General features: G+C 44.6%; 1 protein-coding gene across 2 annotated transcripts in view; it reads left to right on the forward strand.

Annotated features, from left to right (window-relative positions):
* Positions 1 to 22,349, forward strand: part of LOC111157246 (dedicator of cytokinesis 11) — a 189,506-nt gene that overhangs the window by 66,076 nt on the left and 101,081 nt on the right. For both annotated transcript variants that reach the window (XM_022518519.1, XM_022518520.1), the window contains exons 8-16: positions 1,939 to 2,116; positions 2,531 to 2,610; positions 4,241 to 4,324; positions 7,710 to 7,850; positions 9,276 to 9,488; positions 15,545 to 15,667; positions 17,516 to 17,598; positions 20,548 to 20,670; positions 20,874 to 20,950. In XM_022518519.1, coding sequence (XP_022374227.1) covers positions 1,939 to 2,116; positions 2,531 to 2,610; positions 4,241 to 4,324; positions 7,710 to 7,850; positions 9,276 to 9,488; positions 15,545 to 15,667; positions 17,516 to 17,598; positions 20,548 to 20,670; positions 20,874 to 20,950 — 1,102 coding nt within the window. The remainder of the gene's footprint in view (positions 1 to 1,938; positions 2,117 to 2,530; positions 2,611 to 4,240; positions 4,325 to 7,709; positions 7,851 to 9,275; positions 9,489 to 15,544; positions 15,668 to 17,515; positions 17,599 to 20,547; positions 20,671 to 20,873; positions 20,951 to 22,349) is intronic.

Here is a 22,349-nt window from a genome sequence, read left to right on the forward strand (position 1 = left end):
TGGCTCTTAGACCATGAGATGTTTTCTGTTTCTCTCCTTACCCTCATGCCCACTGCAAGAAAGGGAGCCCCCCCTCCCCTGTGCACCACTTTGCTTTTTCCTCAGTCCTAGACCCGAAATCATCCAGTTTGTGGTTCATTCTGCATATTCCTTCAGGGATTCTGGGGACCATGTCTTACTCTTGTCCACGTCCTTTGTAATAACTGGCAGTGTTGTGCGCCCAGGAGCCGCTGGACAAATATTCGCGGATGTGAATTACCGAGGGGGCGTGGACAGAGGTGCAGTGGGAGGTAGGGCAGAGAGATGATCTAAATAGGAAGTTGATTGGCCGAGAGATGGAGCCATTACTACGGAGCCTGGGTGGGGGCTGACTTTAAGGAATGCCTAGCTGCGGGTGAGTTGAGAGGTGCTGGTTCAGGGCCCTTGTCCTGCCTGAATCTTATTTTTAATCCTACTGAATCTCACTTATTATTAATCCCACTCAAATGAGATTGTCGTGTGGATCAAATAAAAAACACTTAAGGGGCACCTGGGTGGCTTAGTGGGTTAAGCCTCTGCCTTCAGCTCAGGTCATGATCTCAGGGTCCTGGGATCGAGCCCCACATAGGGTTCTCTACTCAGCAGGGAGCCTGCTTCCTCCTCTCTCTCTGCCTGCCTCTCTGCCTACTTGTGATCTCTCTCTCTGTCAAATGAATAAATAAATTCTTAAAAAAAATAAAAAAATAAAAAATACTTAAAAAAATAAAGATCTATGTGACTAAAAGGTGCCTATATATATATAAATGTATACTATAAATATATTTATTATATAAATATAATGTATAAATATATATATAAATATATACAAAACATAAAAATTTATATATAAAATATAAAAAATATACAAGTATTTCTATAAATAAATATATATATATATATAAAACAGCCTTCTTAGCTTACTGGAAGAAAGAAGGCACACGATTCCATTTTTCTCAATTAGCTCTAGTCCAGATTGCCCTTCCTTTCTAGTGTTCCCAGCCTCTGCTTTCTCCATCTATTTATGATTCGTCCTCCCAAATATTTTCAAATCTATGAATCTTGAGGATTTACTACAGCCGTTTAATTTCATCCTTTACCTACTTTGAAGATGAGAAGGGGTCACTTCTTTGGGTCCTTCTTGAATGATGGCCGCGGAGTGGGAAGTTCTGGATTCGAGAGCCTTTCTTGAAATTAAGGCTGAGGTGTTTGGGAGGGGGAAGAGTGTGTCATTTCTTTTGGCACGACAGACAAGGTGGTAGTACAAGAGAGGACGTCATCGTGTTTGAGCAAAGGAGGCGGCTTTTGTTTTCCTTCTGCGCTAGCGTTCGGCATAGGTCATGTCCATGTTTTTTACCAAGAGCTGCCACGTCTCGTGAACCCACTTTAGTCCTTTTTTATGCTAATCTGATGCGCTTCACATCACACGGGGGACCATGAACTTGGTATCGGTAGTGCGTTTTATGGTGCGATATGAAACAAATACCAGGTTTATTTCAAATCCCATTAGAGCTTCTTTTCAAGGGCTGAGTTTGGAAATCTATAAATATGCAAGACAAACTTGCAGCAGGGCAGAAATAGTTGCAAACGTTTGCTGATTTTTACAGTGGCAGTGGGATTCTCTAGATGTGGAGGATGGGAAAGGGCCTTACCTGGTAATACTTGGTCAGCAGGTAGTACCTCATGCCAACTTTGTGCACAGACTGCTTTGCTCAGTAGTGAGGGGGAATATAAAAGGTATGTTTGACACGGTTCTTCATCGTCTGGAAGTTTCTGTTTCTTGTTGAAAGAAGCAATTCTTCCATGAGAGTACTGACGTACGTATGAGCTGAGCTGAGGTAAAAATAAATAAACGAGTGGAGTCTAATACGGAAAGGCTAACTAGACTAACCGAACACACACTTTTTCTTTTTTTTCCTCTAGTGCCCCAAAATGCGCCGTCATGCATTTGAACTGAAGATGCTGGATAAGTATAGCCATTATCTAGCCGCTGAAACCGAGCAGGAAATGGAGGAATGGTTGCTAACTTTGAAGAAGATTATTCAGATCAATACTGACAGTTTAGTGCAAGAGAAAAAGGAGCCGGTAGAAACAACCCAAGGTCAGAATTTTTAAATGGTTCATTATTGAGGTAAAGCTCTTATCTTTAATCGGTGGGAATGTCCTTTGCGTAGGGTAGGTCCAGAACTCTTAATCTTGGAGGTTGACCTACTTCTTCATTAGAAATAACTATGGAGGTTGATAGATTTTCTTTTTTATTATTTTTTATTTTTTGGTAAGAGTTGATGCTGCCTAGGGTTCTGACACATGAGATATAACCAGACTAAAACAGATAGGGAATTCATGGCAGATTGTCAAAAGTCCATTAAGGTTTTCCCTGTGCTTTCATAATCAGAATTCTTTGCAGTAAATCTAGCAGGAGAGGATGGGGTGGGAGAGATAGTTAGGCTGTTCCTCTTAGGTGATTAGTAATGGTCTGCATGGTTCGGAACATCTGCTTTTAATGAATTTGCAGAAGATGAAACTAGCAGCCAAGGAAAAGCCGAGAACATCATGGCCAGTTTGGAAAGGAGCATGCATCCAGAGCTGATGAAGGTACGTCTTTCTTATGCAAACTTGTTTTCAGCTGAGACAATGCAAGATTGGCTATTAAAGTTTGAACACTGGAGTCCATTTGGCAATGTCATTTCGAAGTTAAAAACCACAGGAAATTAGTGAAACAGGTAGAGATGGTAAGAGAAAAGTTATGCTCCTAAAGGTGGACCTGTAAGGGCCAACTAACGGTTTGGAAAATCTTATTATTTTTTTTCTCTAGGTATTGGGAGGTACTTCTAGATTTTTGTGACGTTACTGATGTTCCTTCTTACTCAGCATAATTACTATATGTCATTCATAAGATAAATATTCTTTATTCAAGGGGATATTGATATAAATCAAACAGGACATTCAATCTAATGATTTGCATATGTTAACTTCATATGAAAATCACATAGTCTATATGTAAATCCATACAAATATATATATGAATAATTTCATCAGATAAAGATTTTGGTGATTGGACATCGTTTGTGTTATTTATTCCTACTCTGCTCTTTGGAGTTCGAAATGAGCTGATTTAGAAAATGTAGAGGCCATTATCATACCTATGTTAGTAGGTTACATATTTAACTATGTGGACTCCATACTATAGTAGAATAGGTTATAACTCATTTATTCATTTAAATACCTCATTAAACCTATTTATATTTTTTTACTTTGTTCTTCTTCCTAGACTACTAAGTTACACAAGCTTAGAAGTTATTTTTTTCTACTTTATTTAATTTTTTTTTTTTTACTTTAAATTTATCCTTCTCTTAACTAAAAAATTACACTTCACGGTTGTTTTCCAAAACTTGGGAACATATTCACCATCCCCTGATCTAGGTTTTGTATGATTTTGTAGATGTTAACGTATCCTTTCTGAGTCTTCGACATTCCTGTTCCAGGCTGTACAGCCCACTGTGTTTTTCCTAAAGCGATGGAATTAGAATTATGTATAATATCTCATGGCTGGCACCCTGGTGATGGAAGAGACAGTGTTTTGTCATTTATTTTTCTTTTGCATTCAGATCTCTTGGATTCCTTTTTTGTACTCCTATGGCCCAAGCAATATTCTTGTTGTTAGGAGAGACACATAGAAAGTGTTAAGAACCTGGTCTGTAGCTTATCATGGGTCCTAGTGATGGTGACTCTCACCCAGCAAGCGTATTTTTTATCCATCTCAAGTAAATGAGTAAATGGAGATGGGGAATAGTGTATTTTTGAAGATCTGTCCGATGGTAGTTTTCCAGATGAGATACCTTTTATTTTTTCTTTTTTTTAAATAATTTTTTAAGGTTTTATTTGTTTGACAGAGAGTGAGAGAAAGCCCAAGCTGGGGGAGTAGCAGGGGGAGGGAGAAGCAGGCTCCTCACTGAGCAAGGAGCCCGATATGGGGCTGGATCCCAGGACCCTGAGATCATGACCTGGGCCAAAGGCAGAGGCTTTAACCCACTGAGCCACCCAGGTGCCCCAAGATACCTTTTATTTTTAAAGTAATATTCATACCCAACGTGGGACTTGAACTCACAACCCTGAGATTAACTAAGCCGGCCAGGTGCCCTGCACGAGCTAATTATTTAAATGTTATTTAGGACTCTTTTGAAGGGAACGAAGTAATGTTTGGTGTGTCTGTTTTTAATTTTAGTATGGCAGAGAAACTGAACAGCTGAACAAACTCAGTAGAGGAGACGGAAGACAGAATCTCTTTTCTTTTGATTCGGAGGTCCAGGTATTAATGACACATTTCTTTAAATAACCAGAGAATTGTCACTTATTTAGATAAACAACCTCTGGGAAATGTGGAAATCGCTGATTTCTGTAGCTCTGGGCAATACCTATTGCTTTCTATTTGTCGTGTTCACTTCGAACAGGTATTTTAACTGACGTCCGGCAAGAGACCAGCACAGGTGCAAATGGTTTAGGACTGATTACACATTGTTTTTTTTTCCCCCTCCATTGCCTGTATCTCTTGTCACCTGGTCTCCTCTAAAGAAATAAACGAGAGAACATTTAAAGATGGTTCCTGCGCTTTTAACCCGTTAAATACCAGCGCAGTCTAGTAGTAGCGGTATCTGCAGTATGAAGAACACCGAGTCATACGAGGGGTGTGGTTTATTTCCTCCTCCTGAGGGAGGCCTCAGAACTGGGTTAATGTTCGTGTCCGGCTCAATCCCACTTTCAGTGGAAAGTGGTGCCGGGAAGTGCAGGCTTATGTTCATTTGTGTGTCTCAACCTCTTTCGGGACAGTGAGGCCCTCTTTGTGCTAAGATCTATGTGGTTCATATTTAATTCTGTATTTTCTGATCGAATTACTGATTTATTTAAATGGAGAAATTCAACTGTATGTAAGTCTTATGCCTGTTTTTCTGAGCATGTTTCACGAGAAAAATGAAACTATTTGGGGAAAGGTGAAATTTTTTTCATTTTTTCCTCCATGAGATTTGTAATGAAAATTTGGAGGTTTTTTTTTTTTTTTTGGAAATAGAAAAGCGTGCATTATACATACATTAATAGTTTTTTTTCTCAGTGAAAATAGATTGTAAAAATGTAATGGAGGAAGACTGATTTTGTCGTTTCTTTCTGCTTCCAGTGGTTTTCTAATTAAGTTTTATTTTTTGAAATGGGAAAAGTATATAGTCTATATTTAATGCAGACATTTTTCCTTAATAAAAATACCACATAAGAAAATAAAATTATTTGGGGGAAAATATTTTTAATGAAGTTTCATGTCCTACTTTTTTCCATAGCAGTATGATACTGTTTTTATAAGTTAGGTGATTAAAAAAAAAAAGTACAGCTGGTCTTGAGACCATTAATTCTAAGACACTCATTCAGAAAGTTGCCTGTTCCAGGCAAGTCTGAGAAGTCTGAGCCTTTTATAGAACCAACCCCCGCACCCCCCCCACCCCCAAACCCCTCCATGATTGGGCTTTAATTGGACATGTCAGGCTCTTTCACTGTATACAAAGAAGCCGATTGACTGTGGTTGAAACTCAATCCAGTGTCTTTAAAAAATTTTGTGGTACAGTGTTCTTGTGGTCATGGAACTGAACTCAAACATAACATCACTTATCAGAGAGCTACGACAGCCAGTGAGGAATTCAGAGCTCTGATGAAACTTTACAGCACGGAACAGTTGAATGTAATGTTGATTCCGGAAGGCACTGTCCTCGCAGAGAAATCCATGCTGTACGCGTTGAGTGCCTTTTCTAGGTGAAGTGCCCTCCTAGGGTATCAGCTTTCTCTTTTGACCACAGAATGATGTTTAGAGAGAGATCTTTCTACCACAGACCTTCGAGAATCAGGAAACACCGGTTGACCAAAGGAGATGGCTCCAGCTCGGGACTCCTGGGGAAAGCCCGGCGTCCCAGCATTGGGACTCACGAGCCTCAGAAGGGAAAGGATTTGGGGGTTGGGGTAGTTCCATTTCTCTTCACATTCCACTGTCTGAATAAGATAGAAGGGAGAGCAGATAAATGGGCGGAAATGAGAATTGATCTCCATGGCAATGACTGGCCTCTGCCAGCTGAAGAGGGAGCTATCTAGTCCCACACATTTGTATTCAGTTTATAGATAAATAGACTTTGGAGGTGGGGGGCGATGGCGCGTTCAGGTATGAATATTGTACTTAGGCCTCTCTAAGGAGGATTTTGTCAGCAGTGCAGGCTAGGTCAGAACAGCTGTAATTTTCCAAGGCTCTTCCGGCACAATACCTGTTTTGGCTCGAATAACTTAGGCAGTTTGAGAAAAATTCTTGTGTTTCTCACCTTGAATTTTCTGTATTGGTGGTATATTCTATTCGGATTCACCCAATCATTTCCCTCCTCCCTTGTCTCGGGTCTTAAAGTATAGTAAGTGGCCCCACAATGTATGCTTTTCCTCCCATTTGTGAGCAGAACTTAAAATGTGTTCAGATACTCAGAAGGAACAGAGGAACTCAGATCGCCTGAACTGTGTGAGCTGAGGAGGAGGATTCTTGAAGTTTCTTTGAGGATGGACAGATTCCTCCCCGCCTGAGAGGAATCCTTGACTCCTAATATCTGTTTTTAAAACTTTTAAAAAAAACTTTTTTGAAATACTAATAATTAAACAAATACATCTCTGGGGCAGTCAGGGCATACCCCAGCTCTGTTAGAAGCTGAGCTCAGTGTTTATCCCTTTTCGAAGCAGATGCGTCCCCCTCAGGTCATCATTGAAATGTAGGTGGTCCCCAGGGTCTAGCTGCCACTGACTCCCTAATTCAGATCCCTAACCCAGACCTCTGCTGTTTTCCCAACCACTTAGTCCACCTCAAACTGGACACATCGCGAATGAAGCTCACCATCTCCACTCCTCCGTATCTGCCATTCTGTGTTACCTCGCAACCAAGGTCGTGACACCATAGTTGAATTGTCTAAGTTAGAGACCATCGTGTTATTCTTGATGCCTCTATTGTCTCCACTCACGGCCGTTTTGCCTCCCGTAGACCTCCCAGAAGACACCATCTCCACCATACTGGAACATGTATTTTGTGGGGAAGACTGATAACAACTAAGGACATATGAAAAAGTCATGTCAGAAGACTTAAATCAAGGAAAGGGAGTATAGACTGTCAGAGTGTGCAGTCCCCTTAGGGAGTTAAGGAAGGTCTCTGTGGAAATGCCAGTTGATAAGGAGACATGAATGAAATGAGGGAGTGAGCCATGTGTCTGTCTGCCAGACCGCAAATGCAAAGGCCCTGAGGTGGGAGTGTACTTAGTATGTTGGGGAAAGAACTGAGGAGGCCAGTGTGGCTGGAACAGAGAGTGGGGGTGGAGGGGAGGCAGCAGTTGTGGGAGATGAGGTCAGAGATGCTGAGGGGGGTAGGGACTTCTGTCATATAAGGCTTCATAGGCCAGGGTACAGACTTGTGACTCTTCCCTGCTTTAGATCAGAGTCTTATCATTTCCCTGTAGGATTTCTCTGTCAGTGTTTGAACTTTGGTATGAGAGCTCTAGAAAGACCTATTGAATGAATAAAAGGGTTCAAACAAAGAATGGGTAGAGAAACCGTAGGATTCTGCAGTTTTTACTTATAGATCTATATTAATATGAATCCTGTTTTTTTGACATGATTTATTATCATCTGTTTTGTAGAGGTTGGACTTTTCAGGAATTGAACCTGATATAAAGCCATTTGAGGAAAAGTGCAATAAACGTTTCCTGGTGAATTGCCATGATTTAACTTTCAATATCTTGGGTCAAGTTGGAGACAACGTAAAAGGACCACCCACGAATGTATGTATGACTTTTCCTTCCACCTTAAACCAGTGCATTAAGGAAACGCTTTGCTTTTTTTTTTTAATCACTGGAAGTAATTTACGGGATGAAAATTCCATAGCTATGTACTGTGATAAATTTGACATGGAGGCATTTCATACGTGTCTTTCTTTTGCCAAAATATGAATGGGTCTTCATCCTGAGAGGATTCATGGCCACATTAACCAATTTAAAATGCAGATAGTGTAGGCTCTTGACATTCTAAAGGGACATGTTCCCTGAACCTGGATGGTCCTCCAAGTTGGGAATTCTGCCAGAGACTGTGACTTCTTCTGTGAGGTTGGCTCATCGCAATGAGTAAGGAACCCCAAAACCAGGCGGGGACACACATGCTGTGCAGTCGGCTGCCCTCCGTCCTCCTAGAGTGAATTCATTTTGTTCTTCACAGCAAATTCCAACCTTGAGCTGTCGTGGATCATTTGAGTTACTCAGAAACACTTGAAACTATAAATGTAAAAAACGGCAAAGAGCCTGCATTCATCCATCCATCTACCTTCCTTCCTTCCTCCCTTTCTTTCCAAGATTTTATCTATTTATTTGACAGAGAGAGACTCAGTGAGAGAGGGAACACAAGCAGGGGGAGAGGGAGGAGGGAGAAGCAGGCTTCCAGCTGAGCTGGGAGCCTGATGCTGGGCTTGATGCAGGGCTCCATCCCAGGACCCTGGGATCATGACCCAAGCCAAAGGCAGATGCTTAACGACTGAGGCACCCAGGTGCCCCTGTGTTCATCTTTCTTTTTTCATTCTGGTTTTACCTTTGACAAATACCCGCAGTAAAGACTTATTTTCTTCCAGAGCAGCTAAAATGCACTAGCAGACTTCCTGTGTATAAAGGGTTAATTTTTACACCATTTGGCACGAAATTTCTCTTTGTGACCAGCCTTCAAATGCTGTCTGTAGGGAGGAATTGTGTCTTCCGAAACCGCTGATGGGGCAAAGCTTTTGTCAAGTAATTTGATGTTGACTGATATTCGCTCTTATTAAAGGTTCAATCTAGTAAGCTGTAACATAACAAAAGGGAACATTCATTTTTATTCGATAATATTGGCATTGTTTTTCGGCGATTTCAGTAAACCCGATTACATGTTATTCAGAGAACAATTGATGTCCTTTAAATGTGGCTTCTGATTTAAATTTCCTCATTTAAAGAAAGTGTAACTTGCAAAATGACCTATACCCAGCAGAAGTTAACATTTGATAGGCTGTTACTTCAGAGCACTCTGTCTTATATGCAAACGAGCCCTAATGCAATTTTAGCCGAACTCAGAAAGGAACAGCAGTCACAGAGCCTCGTGGAATCCGGACATCGTTTTGTCATTTTGCATCCCTCCCCCACCCCCCCCGACAAGTCTTCGCTTCCAGATGTCATTGTTTTCGTTCCCAGGTTGAACCCTTCTTTATCAATCTCGCCTTATTTGATGTAAGGAACAATTGCAAGATTTCAGCCGACTTCCACGTAGACCTGAATCCCCCATCTGTCCGCGAGATGCTGTGGGGCCCCTCCGCCCAGCTGGCCGGTGATGGAAGCCTGAAAAGCTCCTCCCCGGAGTCTTTTATTCATGGAATTGCTGAGTCTCAGTTACGCTACATAAAGCAGGTAAAGAGTCCTCTCGTAGCCTCCTGGAGAAGAAACCGAAACACACCCATGGGTTATTTCGCCCGCTCAGACCGATGTTTTCCCAGGCATTCCATCTCCCGTAAGGTCTGTGGCTAGGGATTTTTCTGGGGACCGAAGCGGCAGGGACAGAATGGAAACCCCATAGGCTAGCTACGCCTCAGCAAAGGAACATTTTCAGTGGGACCGTGATGTGAGTCTCAGAGGAAGTGTTCTGTGAGCTGAATGTAGGTCACACAGAGACGCACACCCCCAACTCCTGTGTGTACTTGTGAGCAAGGCAGGGGAACGCCTGGAAGGCTTGTTTCTTTGAAGAAAAAAGTGGACCCTGCCGTAGCCTGCCCCCCTTCCCAAATTCCCCGCTCCTTTGGGAGTAGGTGGCCAGGTTTGGGTTTTGGCTTTTGTCTTGGTACGCCGTCTTTAGTTCCAGATATTTGTTAAAACACCATTGGATTTTTCCTTAGGACCAGAGGAAAAAGCAACCCCTTGCAGAACTTTAGCCGAAGCCTGGCTGCTGACCAGAGAATGGAGTTCTGAGTGAGTGCAAGGAAGAGAAGGAAATTAGGCAGGGAAGGGAAGGTGCCCGTCTAAATGAAACTTCACCCTGTCGGGGCAAAGTCTTGTGACCCGTCACAGATTGGAGGCTGTATCTTTGCCAGATTTGAGTACAGGATAGGGGTTCTGTGTGTCTGGCTACACCCCTGGCTGAGGTGCCATTAGATCTGTGTCCCTCAAATTCCTGGCCTGCCTAACCCCCCCTCCCCCAACACAGCAAAACGTCCCACATTGACGGTCAAATTCCTCCAGAATATCGTTCTTCCCAGTGGCCAAGTTGTCCGGAATTTGGGGATCTTCGTTTGCGAGCGGGCAGTGTTCATGCTGACCCCCCCATGAATAGGTAGTTTTAATGGAGCATAAAGGCTCTTTATCCGAGGAGTTCTGGTTGAAAAGCAGTGGGAGGGGACTGCTTCCGTCACATACGCAATGCTGTGCTCTCCGTCCTGTCCAGTGCAAAGAGGCCCCTTTAGAAGGAGCCTGACGCTTCCCTTGCATTTTGACCTCTGACCTCCCTGCAGGCCATGAGAGGTTAGGCAGAACAGAATCGGCAGTCTTCCTTCTCGACTTCTGCAACTAAAAGGAAACTAGACTGTGACAGAATTGAAACTTGAAAGAGGCACAAGAACAAAGCAGTTCACATTGTAAGATTTATTCCCCACCCCGCCGATGAAAAGGTGGTTCTTTTTTTTTTCCTGATTATAAAGCTAAATGTATTAAGATGTAGAAGATTTGAACAAGACGAAAAGCATAAAGAAGAAAAAGTCGCCACGCCCCATAAACAAGAAGTGTCAACATTTTGGCCAACCTCTTTCCAGACATCTGTATATATATAAACACATAAATCTTACGTATGTTCTTATACAAACTAGATCCTGTTCATGCCATTTTATACCTGCTGTATTTGTTTCATATCACGTGGATCCTGGATCAGTATCTCTGGATCAGTGTCTCTGGATCACTCACATTCAGAAAGGCTAATGTCATATTCCATGAACTTAACTCATTGGGATATTTGTCATTTTGGGATATCGTAAATAACACTACATTGGACATCCTTGTGTATGCTCATTAGCTCTCCTGTTGAATTATCTCCTTAGAATAAATACCAAGCATTGGGGTTTTTTGGATTCAGGATTATGCTCATTGGTACAGATTGCTAAATGGTGGGGGAAGACTTTGCATGTGCAGTTACTTCCCTCCTTGGACTCTGGATCTGTGGTAGCTTTTTGTCACCTCTTTTTTTTTTAAATTTTATTTACTTATGTATTTGTCAGAGAGAGAGAGAGAGAAAGAGAGAGCATATGCAGGGGGAGCAGCAGGCAGAGGGAGAAGCAGACTCCCTGCTGAACAGGGAGCCTGATGCGGGGCTCGACCCCAGGACCCTGGGATCATGACCTGAGCCAAAGGCAGACGCTTAACTGACTGAGCCACCCAGGCATCCCTACCATATCAAATAAGCCCCTTTAAGCCAATGATGTGTTTACTTTATTTCTTCGGTGTACTTAGCTGTATGTTCAAGGCATGGAGTTTAACTTGTGGACATGGGCTTTATCCCACTTGTAATCTAGGTCAGGAAGAAAATCAACAGTTTTTTCAGTATCTCCGGTATGCTGGAATTTTCCATTGACATTTCATTTAATCGTCATAGTCAAGTAGTGCACTTGTGGCTGTTTTGGAGGGGCGGAAAGGGCAGATCAGGAGGTGAAGGAAGCCGTCCGCCATTACGCAGCCGAATGCGGAGAAGGCGGGATTGGAACCTAGGTCTGTTTCCAAGACTCCAGTCAGCAATGGCCAGCAGAATGAAATTCCATGCTGTAGCCTATTGTGCAATGATAGTGGAGGTGTTCGGAACACATGGGGGGGTTGGGAGGGCAGGAGTTAACTTAGAGGGCCACGCAGGAGATGTGGGGCTTGGGAGAAGAAGCCTGAAAAGAATAGAGGAGTGATGGGAAGGTGACCCGAGGGACGGTGGCCTCAGATGGCTTTATCATCTTGCAATCTTTTCAGACCAACTGATGAAACTGGGAAGTGGTCATTTACTTCAACTAGTTGAACATTTTATTTTGGAGAAGTTTTTTTTTAAATTTTATTTATTCATTTGACAGACAGAGATCACAAGCAGGCAGAGAGGCAGGCAGAGAGAGAGAGAGAAGGAAGCAGGCTCCCCGCAGAGCAGAGAGCTCGATGCGGGGCTCCATCCCAGGACCCCGAGATCATGACCTGAGCCACTGAGCCACCCAGGTGGCCCTGGAGAAATTTTTTCCTCAACTTCTTCCCATTTAGGGGGAGGAAGCAGTGCTGTGTTGGAGAAAGACTGAATGTAGGTGGATCTGAACCCGGATCCCAGCTCGCCCGTTCTTTAGCAATGACGGCGAGTTCAGCACTTTTTTTTTTAAAGGTTTTATTTATTTATTTGAGAGCAAGAGAGAGCATAGAGGGAGAGTACATGAATGGGAGGATGGGCAGAAGGAGAAGCAGGCTCCCCACAGAGCAGGGAGCCTGATGTGGGGCTCGATCCCAGGACCCCAGGATCATGACCCAAGCTGAAGGCAGATGCTTAACCAATGAAATACCCAGGCGCCCCAAGTTCAGCACTTCTTACGTGCCACTGTATTTCTCTAGCTTCTTTATCAAGGCCCTTATTTTCATAACAGCGTAGCAAAGTAGGTGGGTACTATTACCATACCCATTATACAGATGAGGAAATGAAGGCACAGAGCCGTCCAGTAGCTTGCCCCCGGGGTCACAGAACTTAGATGAGGAACAGGACCTGAAAGTAGGTCTAGCAGGTTTCAAAGCCAGGTGTTTACCCCTGTGGTATACTGCTTCTGTGTTACCCGAGAGAGGAGAAGGCCCAGTTCCCCAGAGTTCCCAGAAAGGGCTGTCTTGGTGGCCGCAGCCCTTCCAGCAAGGCGGCTCGAACAGCAGCATAATCTATAGTAAGAGTTTGGTGGATGGTGGTTGTCTGGGGGCCATCCTAGGCCTTCCCCATCTGTTCACTGGAGTCGTTCTCTCTAGTGGCTTTCTGAGAACAGTGGGGTGGCCCCCGGAAAGGAGGGAGTTGGATCCATTGAGTGATTTTGCCCCCTTGTGACCCTTATTCTCAGCTGCCTGGCATTTTCTTCCCAGAAGCCTTGATAGAGCTCAGCTCCCCCATGTCTCCCAAGGTCAGACCTGATTGACTTTAGGTTGGGCTTGTGGGGGAGATGCTGACTCTTGGAGGCCTACCTCCTTGTGACTCCGTGGGCTTCCCCCTGGGGGCAGCTGTTATTAGCCTGGTGAAGGGGTATGGCATCTCCCCTGCAAAGCCGTGCCATGCTGTGGGCTCTGTAAGTGTTGGGGACTGGGATGAGGGGGCCTCACCCCTTCTTTAGAGGGAGAGGGGCAGGCAAGGGGGTAAGAATTACCCTGAGGGTTGGGGGCAGCTGCATCCGTGCTCCTAGGTGGAAAAGGATCAGAGGCCTTGTCTACAAGGGCCAGACTCCCGGGCCACATGGGGATTCCCGGGCGCTCTCTGGCTACCCTTCTGTGTTCTGGGGACAGGGAGAGTGCTAGAAGCTGACTGGGACAAAAGGCAGAACAGCGCTGATGGTGTCCCCTTACCCTGGAATCTCTGGTCGTTTCAAAAAATGAATGCTTCGATGCCTCAGCATTCTTATCTGTGAACAGGAGGAAACGATAGTACCTGCGTGCAGGGGCAGCTATAAGGCTCTGACAAAGTGCACAGTTCCCAGAAAGGGCCAGGCACGGCGCTAGGCCGCCATATTTGTTCAGCATGACATGACCAGCAATAGAGCGCAGTAATGGTGATCACAGATATCCAAGTGAAAGCACCTTGCTCTTAGCCATTGTCAGAGTTTTCAAAATGAGTGAACATTAGCTGTAGCAAAAATCAGTATTGCTGCTCTCATCTGTCATCATGTGAAATGTCGGCTGCATGGGCCTCAGGGCTCAGAGGCAGCATAACGTGGGCTGGATGTATAGTCTGGAAGCCCCGGCCACAAGCTCCTTGTCTGCTTGCAGCATAAACTTCTGTAAGCTCTCGGTTTCTTCATCTGTGAAATGGGTATATCCTAAGTGCCTGCATTCGAGGGTTTTTTCCTGAAGATCAAGGAAGATAATGCACAAAACCGTCTAGGACAGTTAGGTGACAATGTCAGTAGGGACTGGCTGCCAGGCGCATCTCCCCACCCAAGTGGCCTGCTCCTGGGAGTACCAGGAATCGGGTTCCGTGGCCTTGTGAGTGTTCCGGGCCACTCAAGTAATAACTGAGTGTTCCTAGTGTGCAGTACAAGGAATCCATACAGGAAGTCTTTGGAGTAGCTAATACTCTCATCATCCCCATTTTTTTGGTGAGAAACCTGAGGTGTAGACACGGGATGGGGATTTGCCTCCACCCCTACATGGCAGAGCCAGAGGTTTGAACCCAGGACCTGTTAACTCCCGAGTAGTTTTTAACCACTTCCTTCCCTGCTCACTGCTTGGGAATTCAAAGGTGAATCAGCCATTCCAAGTGAGATATATATATAGATAGGTCTATCTATATATATTCCAGATCCTTATATATATGGATTCTGGCGGGGGTGGGGAATGACTTGGGGTCCCACACGGGGTTTTCTCATCTTTCCTGGAAGCCGTGGAGTGCTTGCTCCAGAGCAGGAAAGATAATACGTCTGAAATATTCTGAAAACTGGAACGCAGGATCTGAACACAGTTGGTAATACACCAGGTAGAAAAATAATGGTTGGTCGAATCCCAGGAATGGGTTTTTCCCTTTGAACTCATTTGTGTGGTGCTCCTTTAAACAACAGACCTAATCAACTAACTGGCTCTTTGGCAAATAGTCTCCTTGGGAGGAGCTGGACAGTGGATGACACGGTGGTGTCACACGCATGCCCAGAAAGCATCTGTAACTCTGGCTGCATCTACGTTCATAACCCTTAAGTGGACTGTACAGGAAAAAACCAACTTTTGGACTCTCTCTCCTCACCTGAAAAGCGCAGGCGCTCTTTAAGTGCAGTAAAGCGTTTGCTTCCTCTTAGCTATAATTAGTATTAATTGCAGGTGAATTGCTCTGGAGTTAACATGCAGCGACGTTTGAAAATGCACATTCAGTTCCACTTGAGAAATGCGCGCTATTTCAGCACGGGCCCATGAAGCCAAACAATACGTGTCGTATTAATTAGGTATGCAAAGGCACCTTGCGAACACGGCCAAACACGAGAGGCCAAGTGGTAATGGCGACAGCTGTACCTCAGGGACAAATAGATGTGAAGTTGGTGACCAGAGCAGGTCGGTTTTGAAAGAAGCTTTAGGAGCTGTGTGAAAGGAAAGGCCGTCTGTTTTCAGGGTCCTACACATGACCCTGTGTCAAAGGTCACCCTTTGATGCTAACCACAGGACTAGGAGTCATCAACCACCCAATGGTATGCATGAAGTCACATAAAAATGTCTAACGGGAGTAATTCTTTCTCCCTCAGGGAATTTTCGCAGTGACGAATCCACATCCAGAAATTTTTCTGGTTGCAAGAATTGAAAAGGTGCTCCAGGGAAACATCGCACACTGTGCGGAACCCTACATCAAAAATTCGGACCCAGCAAAGGTAGTGACAGTGCTCGTTTGTGAACATTTCGGCGTAATGTAAAATTTGCCTTTTGCTGATATTTTAAATGGTGCTGTTAATGACCCCTCCAGGGAGCCTTGTTCTCTAAATACGGTGTGCCGTTTGAGTGTGCGCTACAGCTTGAATGTGACTCCCCCCCCCCCCTTTTCATTTATGTTCTGTTTACACGACAGTCTGATTGCTGCTTGCTTATCAAAGTAAGAGCAAAAGGCTTTTAGGCGACATCTGCTCATTGACACCATATCCTTGGCAATAGCTTACTCTTTATTTCCAGCCCTTCCATTCAGCCCTAGAATGTCAGAGCTGGGAGGTCCAGCCCTGTCTGTGATAAGCACACGAAAGACAAGAGAGCGAGCGATTCATGGAGCTAAGTGAATTCAATTCGAGGGGCCGTCCCTTTATTCTGAGATTTTTGTTCTTCCTACCCTTTTGAACATTACTACGCCTGTGTGTCTTTCACGGAATGTTGGCATATGAAATGGTAGTGACTGTTCTTTTTTCTTAAAGATTTTTATTTATTTATTTATTTGACAGACAGAGATCACAAGTAGGCAGAGAGGCAGGCAGAGAGAGAGAGAGATGGGGAAGCAGGCTCCCCGCTGAGCAGAGAGCCCGATGTGGGGCTCGATCCCAGGACTCTGGGATCATGACCTGAGCCGAAGACAGAGGCTTTAACCCACTGAGCCACCCAGGCGCCCCAGTAGCGACTGTTTTTAATGTCTTCAGATGGCAACGTGAAAGTCAGCGACCCCTGTAACGTCCAAATTTCTGGATCGTGAAATCCAGACTCCTGCAAATGAGTGACCTGGTCCTTTCCTCTTGTTTTACAAATGAGAAAATGGAGGCCCAGAGAGCGAAAGCATGCGTGGCCTGCTTCATTAGCGGCACTGCAGCTACTGCGTATTTACGAAGAGTCGATCCGTCATACGTGGTATCTGGTTGTGTGTCCAAATAGTGTTTACTGAGCAGAAGATGCCGAGGGGACATGTGACTAATTTGTGTGGGAGTGAAATGTCTCAATGATGTAGATAAGAACCTCTAGCATTCTGCATCCCTGGGGATGAGCATCCAGCCAGCATTTCGCGGCTGGTTTCGGCTCTGTGGGCTGTTAATCTTCCGTCAGCTCCCAGCGCCTTGCAAACAGCAGCTCCTTGCCCAACCAAACTAATTGTATTGACTCTTGGTCACTTGGCTTTTTATCTTGGGAGTAAAAAGGTCAACTGTATTCAGAACAAACTTCTCCCAAGAATAATGAGTGTCTGCCTGCTCATGTGCAAAAGGAAATATGCATTGAAAGTGCTCAAAATTTTCCCAGTAGAGGTCTTTGGTACAAAACGTGCCCTACACCTCTTTTCATCCATCTTTGGATATCCTGATGAAGGCTCTGTTAATGAGGAAACACAAAACGCTTTAAAAAAAACCCCACCAAACTCTGGTCTTGGGGTGCCTGGACAGGCTCAGTCGGTTAGGTGTCTGCCTTCGCCTCGGGTCATGACCTCAAGGTCCTAGGATCGAGACCTGCATCGGGCTCCCTGCTCAGCGGGGGGCCTGCTTTTCCCTCTCCCTCTGCCTGCTGCTCCCCATGCTTGTGCTTGCTCTCTGCCAAAAAATAAAATAAAATCCAATTAAATTTAAACAAAGGAAAGAAAGAGAACTCTAGTGGAAAGTGGGTAGCTGCCGTGTGGTGTTTGTTTTTATTAGGGGCTCTTTCTTTTTCTCTTTCACCAGACTGGGATGTTTTGCATCGGTAAGTGGGGGAAATGACTGTGCTCTGAGTCTTTGGTTGTTCAAACACATACTAGTGTGTCTTCTTATTTCTGCCCCTAGACGGCCCAGAAGGTGCACAGGACAGCAAAACAAGTGTGTAGCCGCCTTGGACAATACAGAATGCCCTTTGCTTGGGCTGCCAGGTTTGTACAGATATAATCCTGACCTTTCTGTTCGCACTCATCTGTAAAGTTCACGGCTGTCATCCTTGCCGGCAGTGTTTAGCAGGCGGTCTCTGACAAGCCAGGTCTGTCCTTGGACACTTGGGACGTGGCTGGGTCCTCTCAGGGACCAAGTGGCTCTAGCAGCAGACATTTCTCTCTGGGGGCTGGGAGTCGGAGGTCCGGGTGCCAGCATGACCGGGTGATAGCGAGGAGCCTCTTTGAGGTTGCAGACAGCTAGCTGGCTTCTCCTTTATCTTCATCTAGCTGGCCTCTTCTAGGGGCACTAATCGCATTCACGAGGGCTCCACTCTCCTGACCCAATCACCTCCCACACGCCCCTCCTCCTAATGCTGGCACTTTGGGGTTTGGCTTTCCACGTGGGAACTTAGGTGGGAGGGCACAGGCGTGAACTCTGCCGCGGGATATGAGAATCCTTTCTCTTGCAATTTGCCGTGCCTCAAGGAACCTTCCATTTCTTCATCTGTGGTGCTTCAGGGAAATTTGCTTTGGCCTCGGTTCCCCATCTGACCACCACTTAATTTTGTTGCATTTTAAAGCAGAGTTTATTTGCTACAGTAATGGAATTTTTTTGCTCTCCCCGGAAAACCCGAGATTGTAGCGAATTATGTACAGCGTGCCCGCTGTTTCAAAGCTGGCTAAGTTTATGCTTTGAGAAGCTATCCTAGAATATTTCTGGAAACCGTACTAAAAATGAGAAGGCAAAAGAATGCGGTTGTTAAGTGCAAGCGGGTCATTCATGAATAAACTTGGTTTCTGATGACAAATGCGGGAAACCCGTCACGGGTAGTGTATGTGGAAGGGTGTTATCTCTAGTTCATCTCTTACAGTAGGTTATATTCTTCCCCCCCACCCCCAGTTCTTGCAAGTCTACATACAGTGATGACTTAAAATATCTTTCTTGTACCCCACCCCTTTGAAGTCCAGATTCACCGGCTTGTGAGTGGTATAGCCTGTACAGCTCACTGAAACTTCTGGGGAAAGGGCACCATGTTCTGAGTAATTCAGTCCACTGTGTTCGGTGGGTGTTGGGGAGTAGCATGAGGGGAGGAGATTCTAAGCTAATTAACTCTTCTGTCACTGTTTATAATCATTTCATTTGGGGGAAGCTTTCAGAACATACTGTGTGTTGGTAGATGAAAAAGCATGCTTGTCCTTGTTTTGTGGGCTAGTTTCAAAAAAAAAAAAAAAAGATAACCACGGTTGGGTGAATGGCGAAGAGTCGCGGAGGTTGGTCTGTTTAGGCACTGGCGGGGGTGAAGTGTGGCTTGTGGACAGACACGTCCTTAGTGGTGCTCTGGCCTGAGAAGTCTGTCGCTGCTGTTGGGATTATTCAGAGTTATCTGGGAACCCTGTACAAGGCGGTGGTCTAAGTGCTTTAACATGTACCTTCTTGAGAGGTGAGGACTGTTATTCCTGCCTGGGAGAGGAGGAAATTCAGCCCTGGAATGAGTAAAAAAAAAAAAAAATCCTTGCCCAACTTCACGGAGCACATGGCCAAGCCGGGATCTGAACCCACAGCACGTGACCTCCGCCTACGCCAGACCACAGTAGCCCGCGACCCACTGTCATGGCTGTTCGATGCTGTTTGGTCAGTAGAAAAATGAGTTTAAAAAGTAATTTAGATATTAATTTAAAAACCTTTGAACTAGACGCTCTGATTCCCTGTTCTGATGAGGAATTGGGCTCCCTTTTCCCTCCTGCATTGTTTCGGCTATTAGCAGCAGCAAGAACTCACTGTAAAGGCTTGCCTGGGGTATTTTAAAGATGTATGCTAAACCCCTGTTTACTGGAAATAAAGGAGGTATGCTTAGAAGTAGGAACCATAGTTAATGCCTAGAAGCACATCTTAGGAGGCTTGGCCGGGGGGAATTTTGTTTTTGGCTAGAACTGCTCCCAGTGTGTTGGGGGCTTGGGCATTACTGCCCATTTTAGCAGTAAGAAGTTGCCTAAAAATGGGAGGGAGTGGGGGATGCCTGGGTGGCTCAGTTAAAGCATCTGTCTTTGGCTCAGGTCATGGTCCCGGGGTTCTGGGATCGAGCCCCACGTGGGGTTCCCTGCTCAGTGGAGAGCCTGCTTCTCCCTCTCCCTCCGCCTTCCGCTCTGCCTACTTGTGCCCTCTCTCCATCGAATAAATAAATAGAATCTTTTTTTAAAAATGGGAGCGGGAAGAGGGGTAAGGAATCATCCACACTTGTATTTGGAAACTCCACGTATATCTTGTAAACTTTGTATAAATTGACCCTAAAGATTTAACTTAATGGTCATCAACTTGGAGACACACTTTACCTTTGATTCAAATGCGTGTGTTGTATATATCTAGCTCGGTGGATTCTCACAAACGTTTCCAGTCACGTGACTACCACGCCAACCAAGATCTGGAGCGTGTCTGACACTTCAGAAAGTTTCCTCCTGCCCCTGTCCAGGCAGCCATCCCACTCCCATCAGTCAGACACCATGCTGATGGGTACCACTACAGATGACTTTTTTCTATTCTAGACCTTCCTACATACGGAATCCTGCCGTATGTACTTTCGCATTTGGTTTCTTGTGCTCAGTTTGGCTTCGAGGTTCATCCACATTCTTGTAACGTATCCGCCCTTCACTCTGAGTAGTATCCCACTGTCTGAATACACAACTGTGTATCCGTTCACTTGTTGATGAATATCCAGGCTGTTTCCTTTCGGAGACATAACAAATAAGTCTGCGGTGAACATTTCGGTGTCCTGTGGAAATATGCCCGAGAGCGGACTTGCAGGCTCAGAGGGTGGGTGTGTGCTGAATTTCCGGAGAAATTACCCAACGAGTTTTCCAAAGTGGTCGTACCACGTTGAATGCGCACCAGCAGTAAGTTCGTCTTAATTTGTCAACACTTGAGAATTAAAAAAAAAAATTCTCTTGCTGTTTTAGACCCATTTTCAAAGATACTCAAGGTTCTCTGGATCTGGATGGGAGATTTTCTCCTTTGTATAAACAAGACAGTAGCAAGCTTTCAAATGAAGACATTCTCAAGTTGCTCTCAGAGTACAAGAAGTAAGTGTGCTACTGTAGTAAATTGATAAAATAGATGAATTACAGTTTCTTGATATGATGAATGCGAGTCATATGTGGGAGAAACTGAACGCTTTGGAGCATTTTTGGATTTGGAAGCATTTGGAAGTTTGCATATAGGGTAACCAGTGCGTTCAGTAATCATAAACTTTTTAAGTATAAAATATTTCTTATTTTACACCTAGGCCAGAGAAGACCAAATTGCAGATTATTCCTGGGCAGCTCAACATCACAGTAGAATGTGTTCCTGTGGAATTATCAAGTAAGAATTCATATGTTACAAATAAACCTCAAAGGGCTACATTTGAATCTCAGGTTTTTAATCTTTTCAGTATATTTCTTTCTTGAGGTTTACACGGTGTTTTAAATGCCTAGGGCTGCCATAAGAAACTCCTACAAACTGGGTGGCTTAAGATGACAGATTCATTCTCTCCCGGTTCTGGAAGCTGGAAGTCAAGATCAGGATGTTAGCAGGGCTGCATTCCCTCTCAGTGCTCTAAGGCAGACTCTCTAGTCACTGGATTTAGGGCCCACCCTGATGCAGTATGATGTCATCTTAACCCATCACATCTGCAAAGACCCTGTTTCCAACTGAGCCAGCCAGGTGGCCCTGTAAAGACCCTGTTTCCAAATACAGTCATATTCTGAAGTTCTGGTGGCCATGAATTTTTTGGGGGGTGGGGGACACTATTCAATCCAGCACATATAGTGAATAGTTACAAATTAGGAAGGGTGTTAAGTTGATTTTATCAGATGCTGCTTCATATATAATATATCCTATCGTGGCTCTTCCCTAGTCAGTTTCTGCTGCTTTTTGCCTTGGGTAAATCCCATCAAGGAATCCAAAAGGAAGAGAGTTTCTTTTCCTCTCTAAAGACAAGGATCTAAGATCTCAGAAGAAGAATGGGCAGAAGACAGAAAAGACACTTTGCAGGAAGTAAAATGGAGTGGCTAATAAAAACTTGAAAAATGTTCAAATCTCTGTAATAATGCCACTAATGCAAGTTAAAGTAGCAAAATGCTTTTCTCCTCTGTCGCATTTACAAAAGTGTTTCAAGTGCAACTGTCTTAATGCTGGCCGGGTTTTAGCCAGGCACCATCACCTGTCATGAGTAGGAACACGATGTGGTAATCGATGTTCACAGATGTCTAGAACTAAGGCATTTTGATTCTGAGCCTTTCTCTATCTGTTCATTTACTGAACAAACTTTGCAGTAATGGAGATTAACATCTAGGAGTGACAGACAGTAAATAAGAAAACAAATGAGCAATTTGAGTCGGTGATTGGGGTGGCCAAGGGAGGTCTTGGTCTGGCTCAGAAACTGAAGAATGCGAAGGAGATAGTATGTGGTGGTTGGGGACAGTATGTTCCAGATGGAGGGCGTTGCATGTGGAAAGAACGTGAGGCGGGAGCAAGCTTGGTTCATAGGAGCAGAAAGGAAGCCAATGTGGTGTGTGGTGGGAGCAATGAAGATGGGAATGAAGCAGGAGAAGTTCTGCAGGAAATTGGATAGACCACAGTAACTCTTTAAAGGGTTGGATCTTAGTCCACGTGCTGTAGGAGGTCACTAAAGGCTCATAAGCAGAGGCGTGGCACCTGATTCACACTCCAAAACACCTAAGAGTACAATGGATTATTTTTTCCCTAAAGAAATAATTTG

This window comes from Enhydra lutris, unplaced genomic scaffold, assembly GCF_002288905.1.
Source record: "Enhydra lutris kenyoni isolate GAN:26980312 unplaced genomic scaffold, ASM228890v2 scaffoldscaffold53, whole genome shotgun sequence".
NCBI classification, from domain to species: Eukaryota; Metazoa; Chordata; class Mammalia; order Carnivora; family Mustelidae; genus Enhydra; species Enhydra lutris.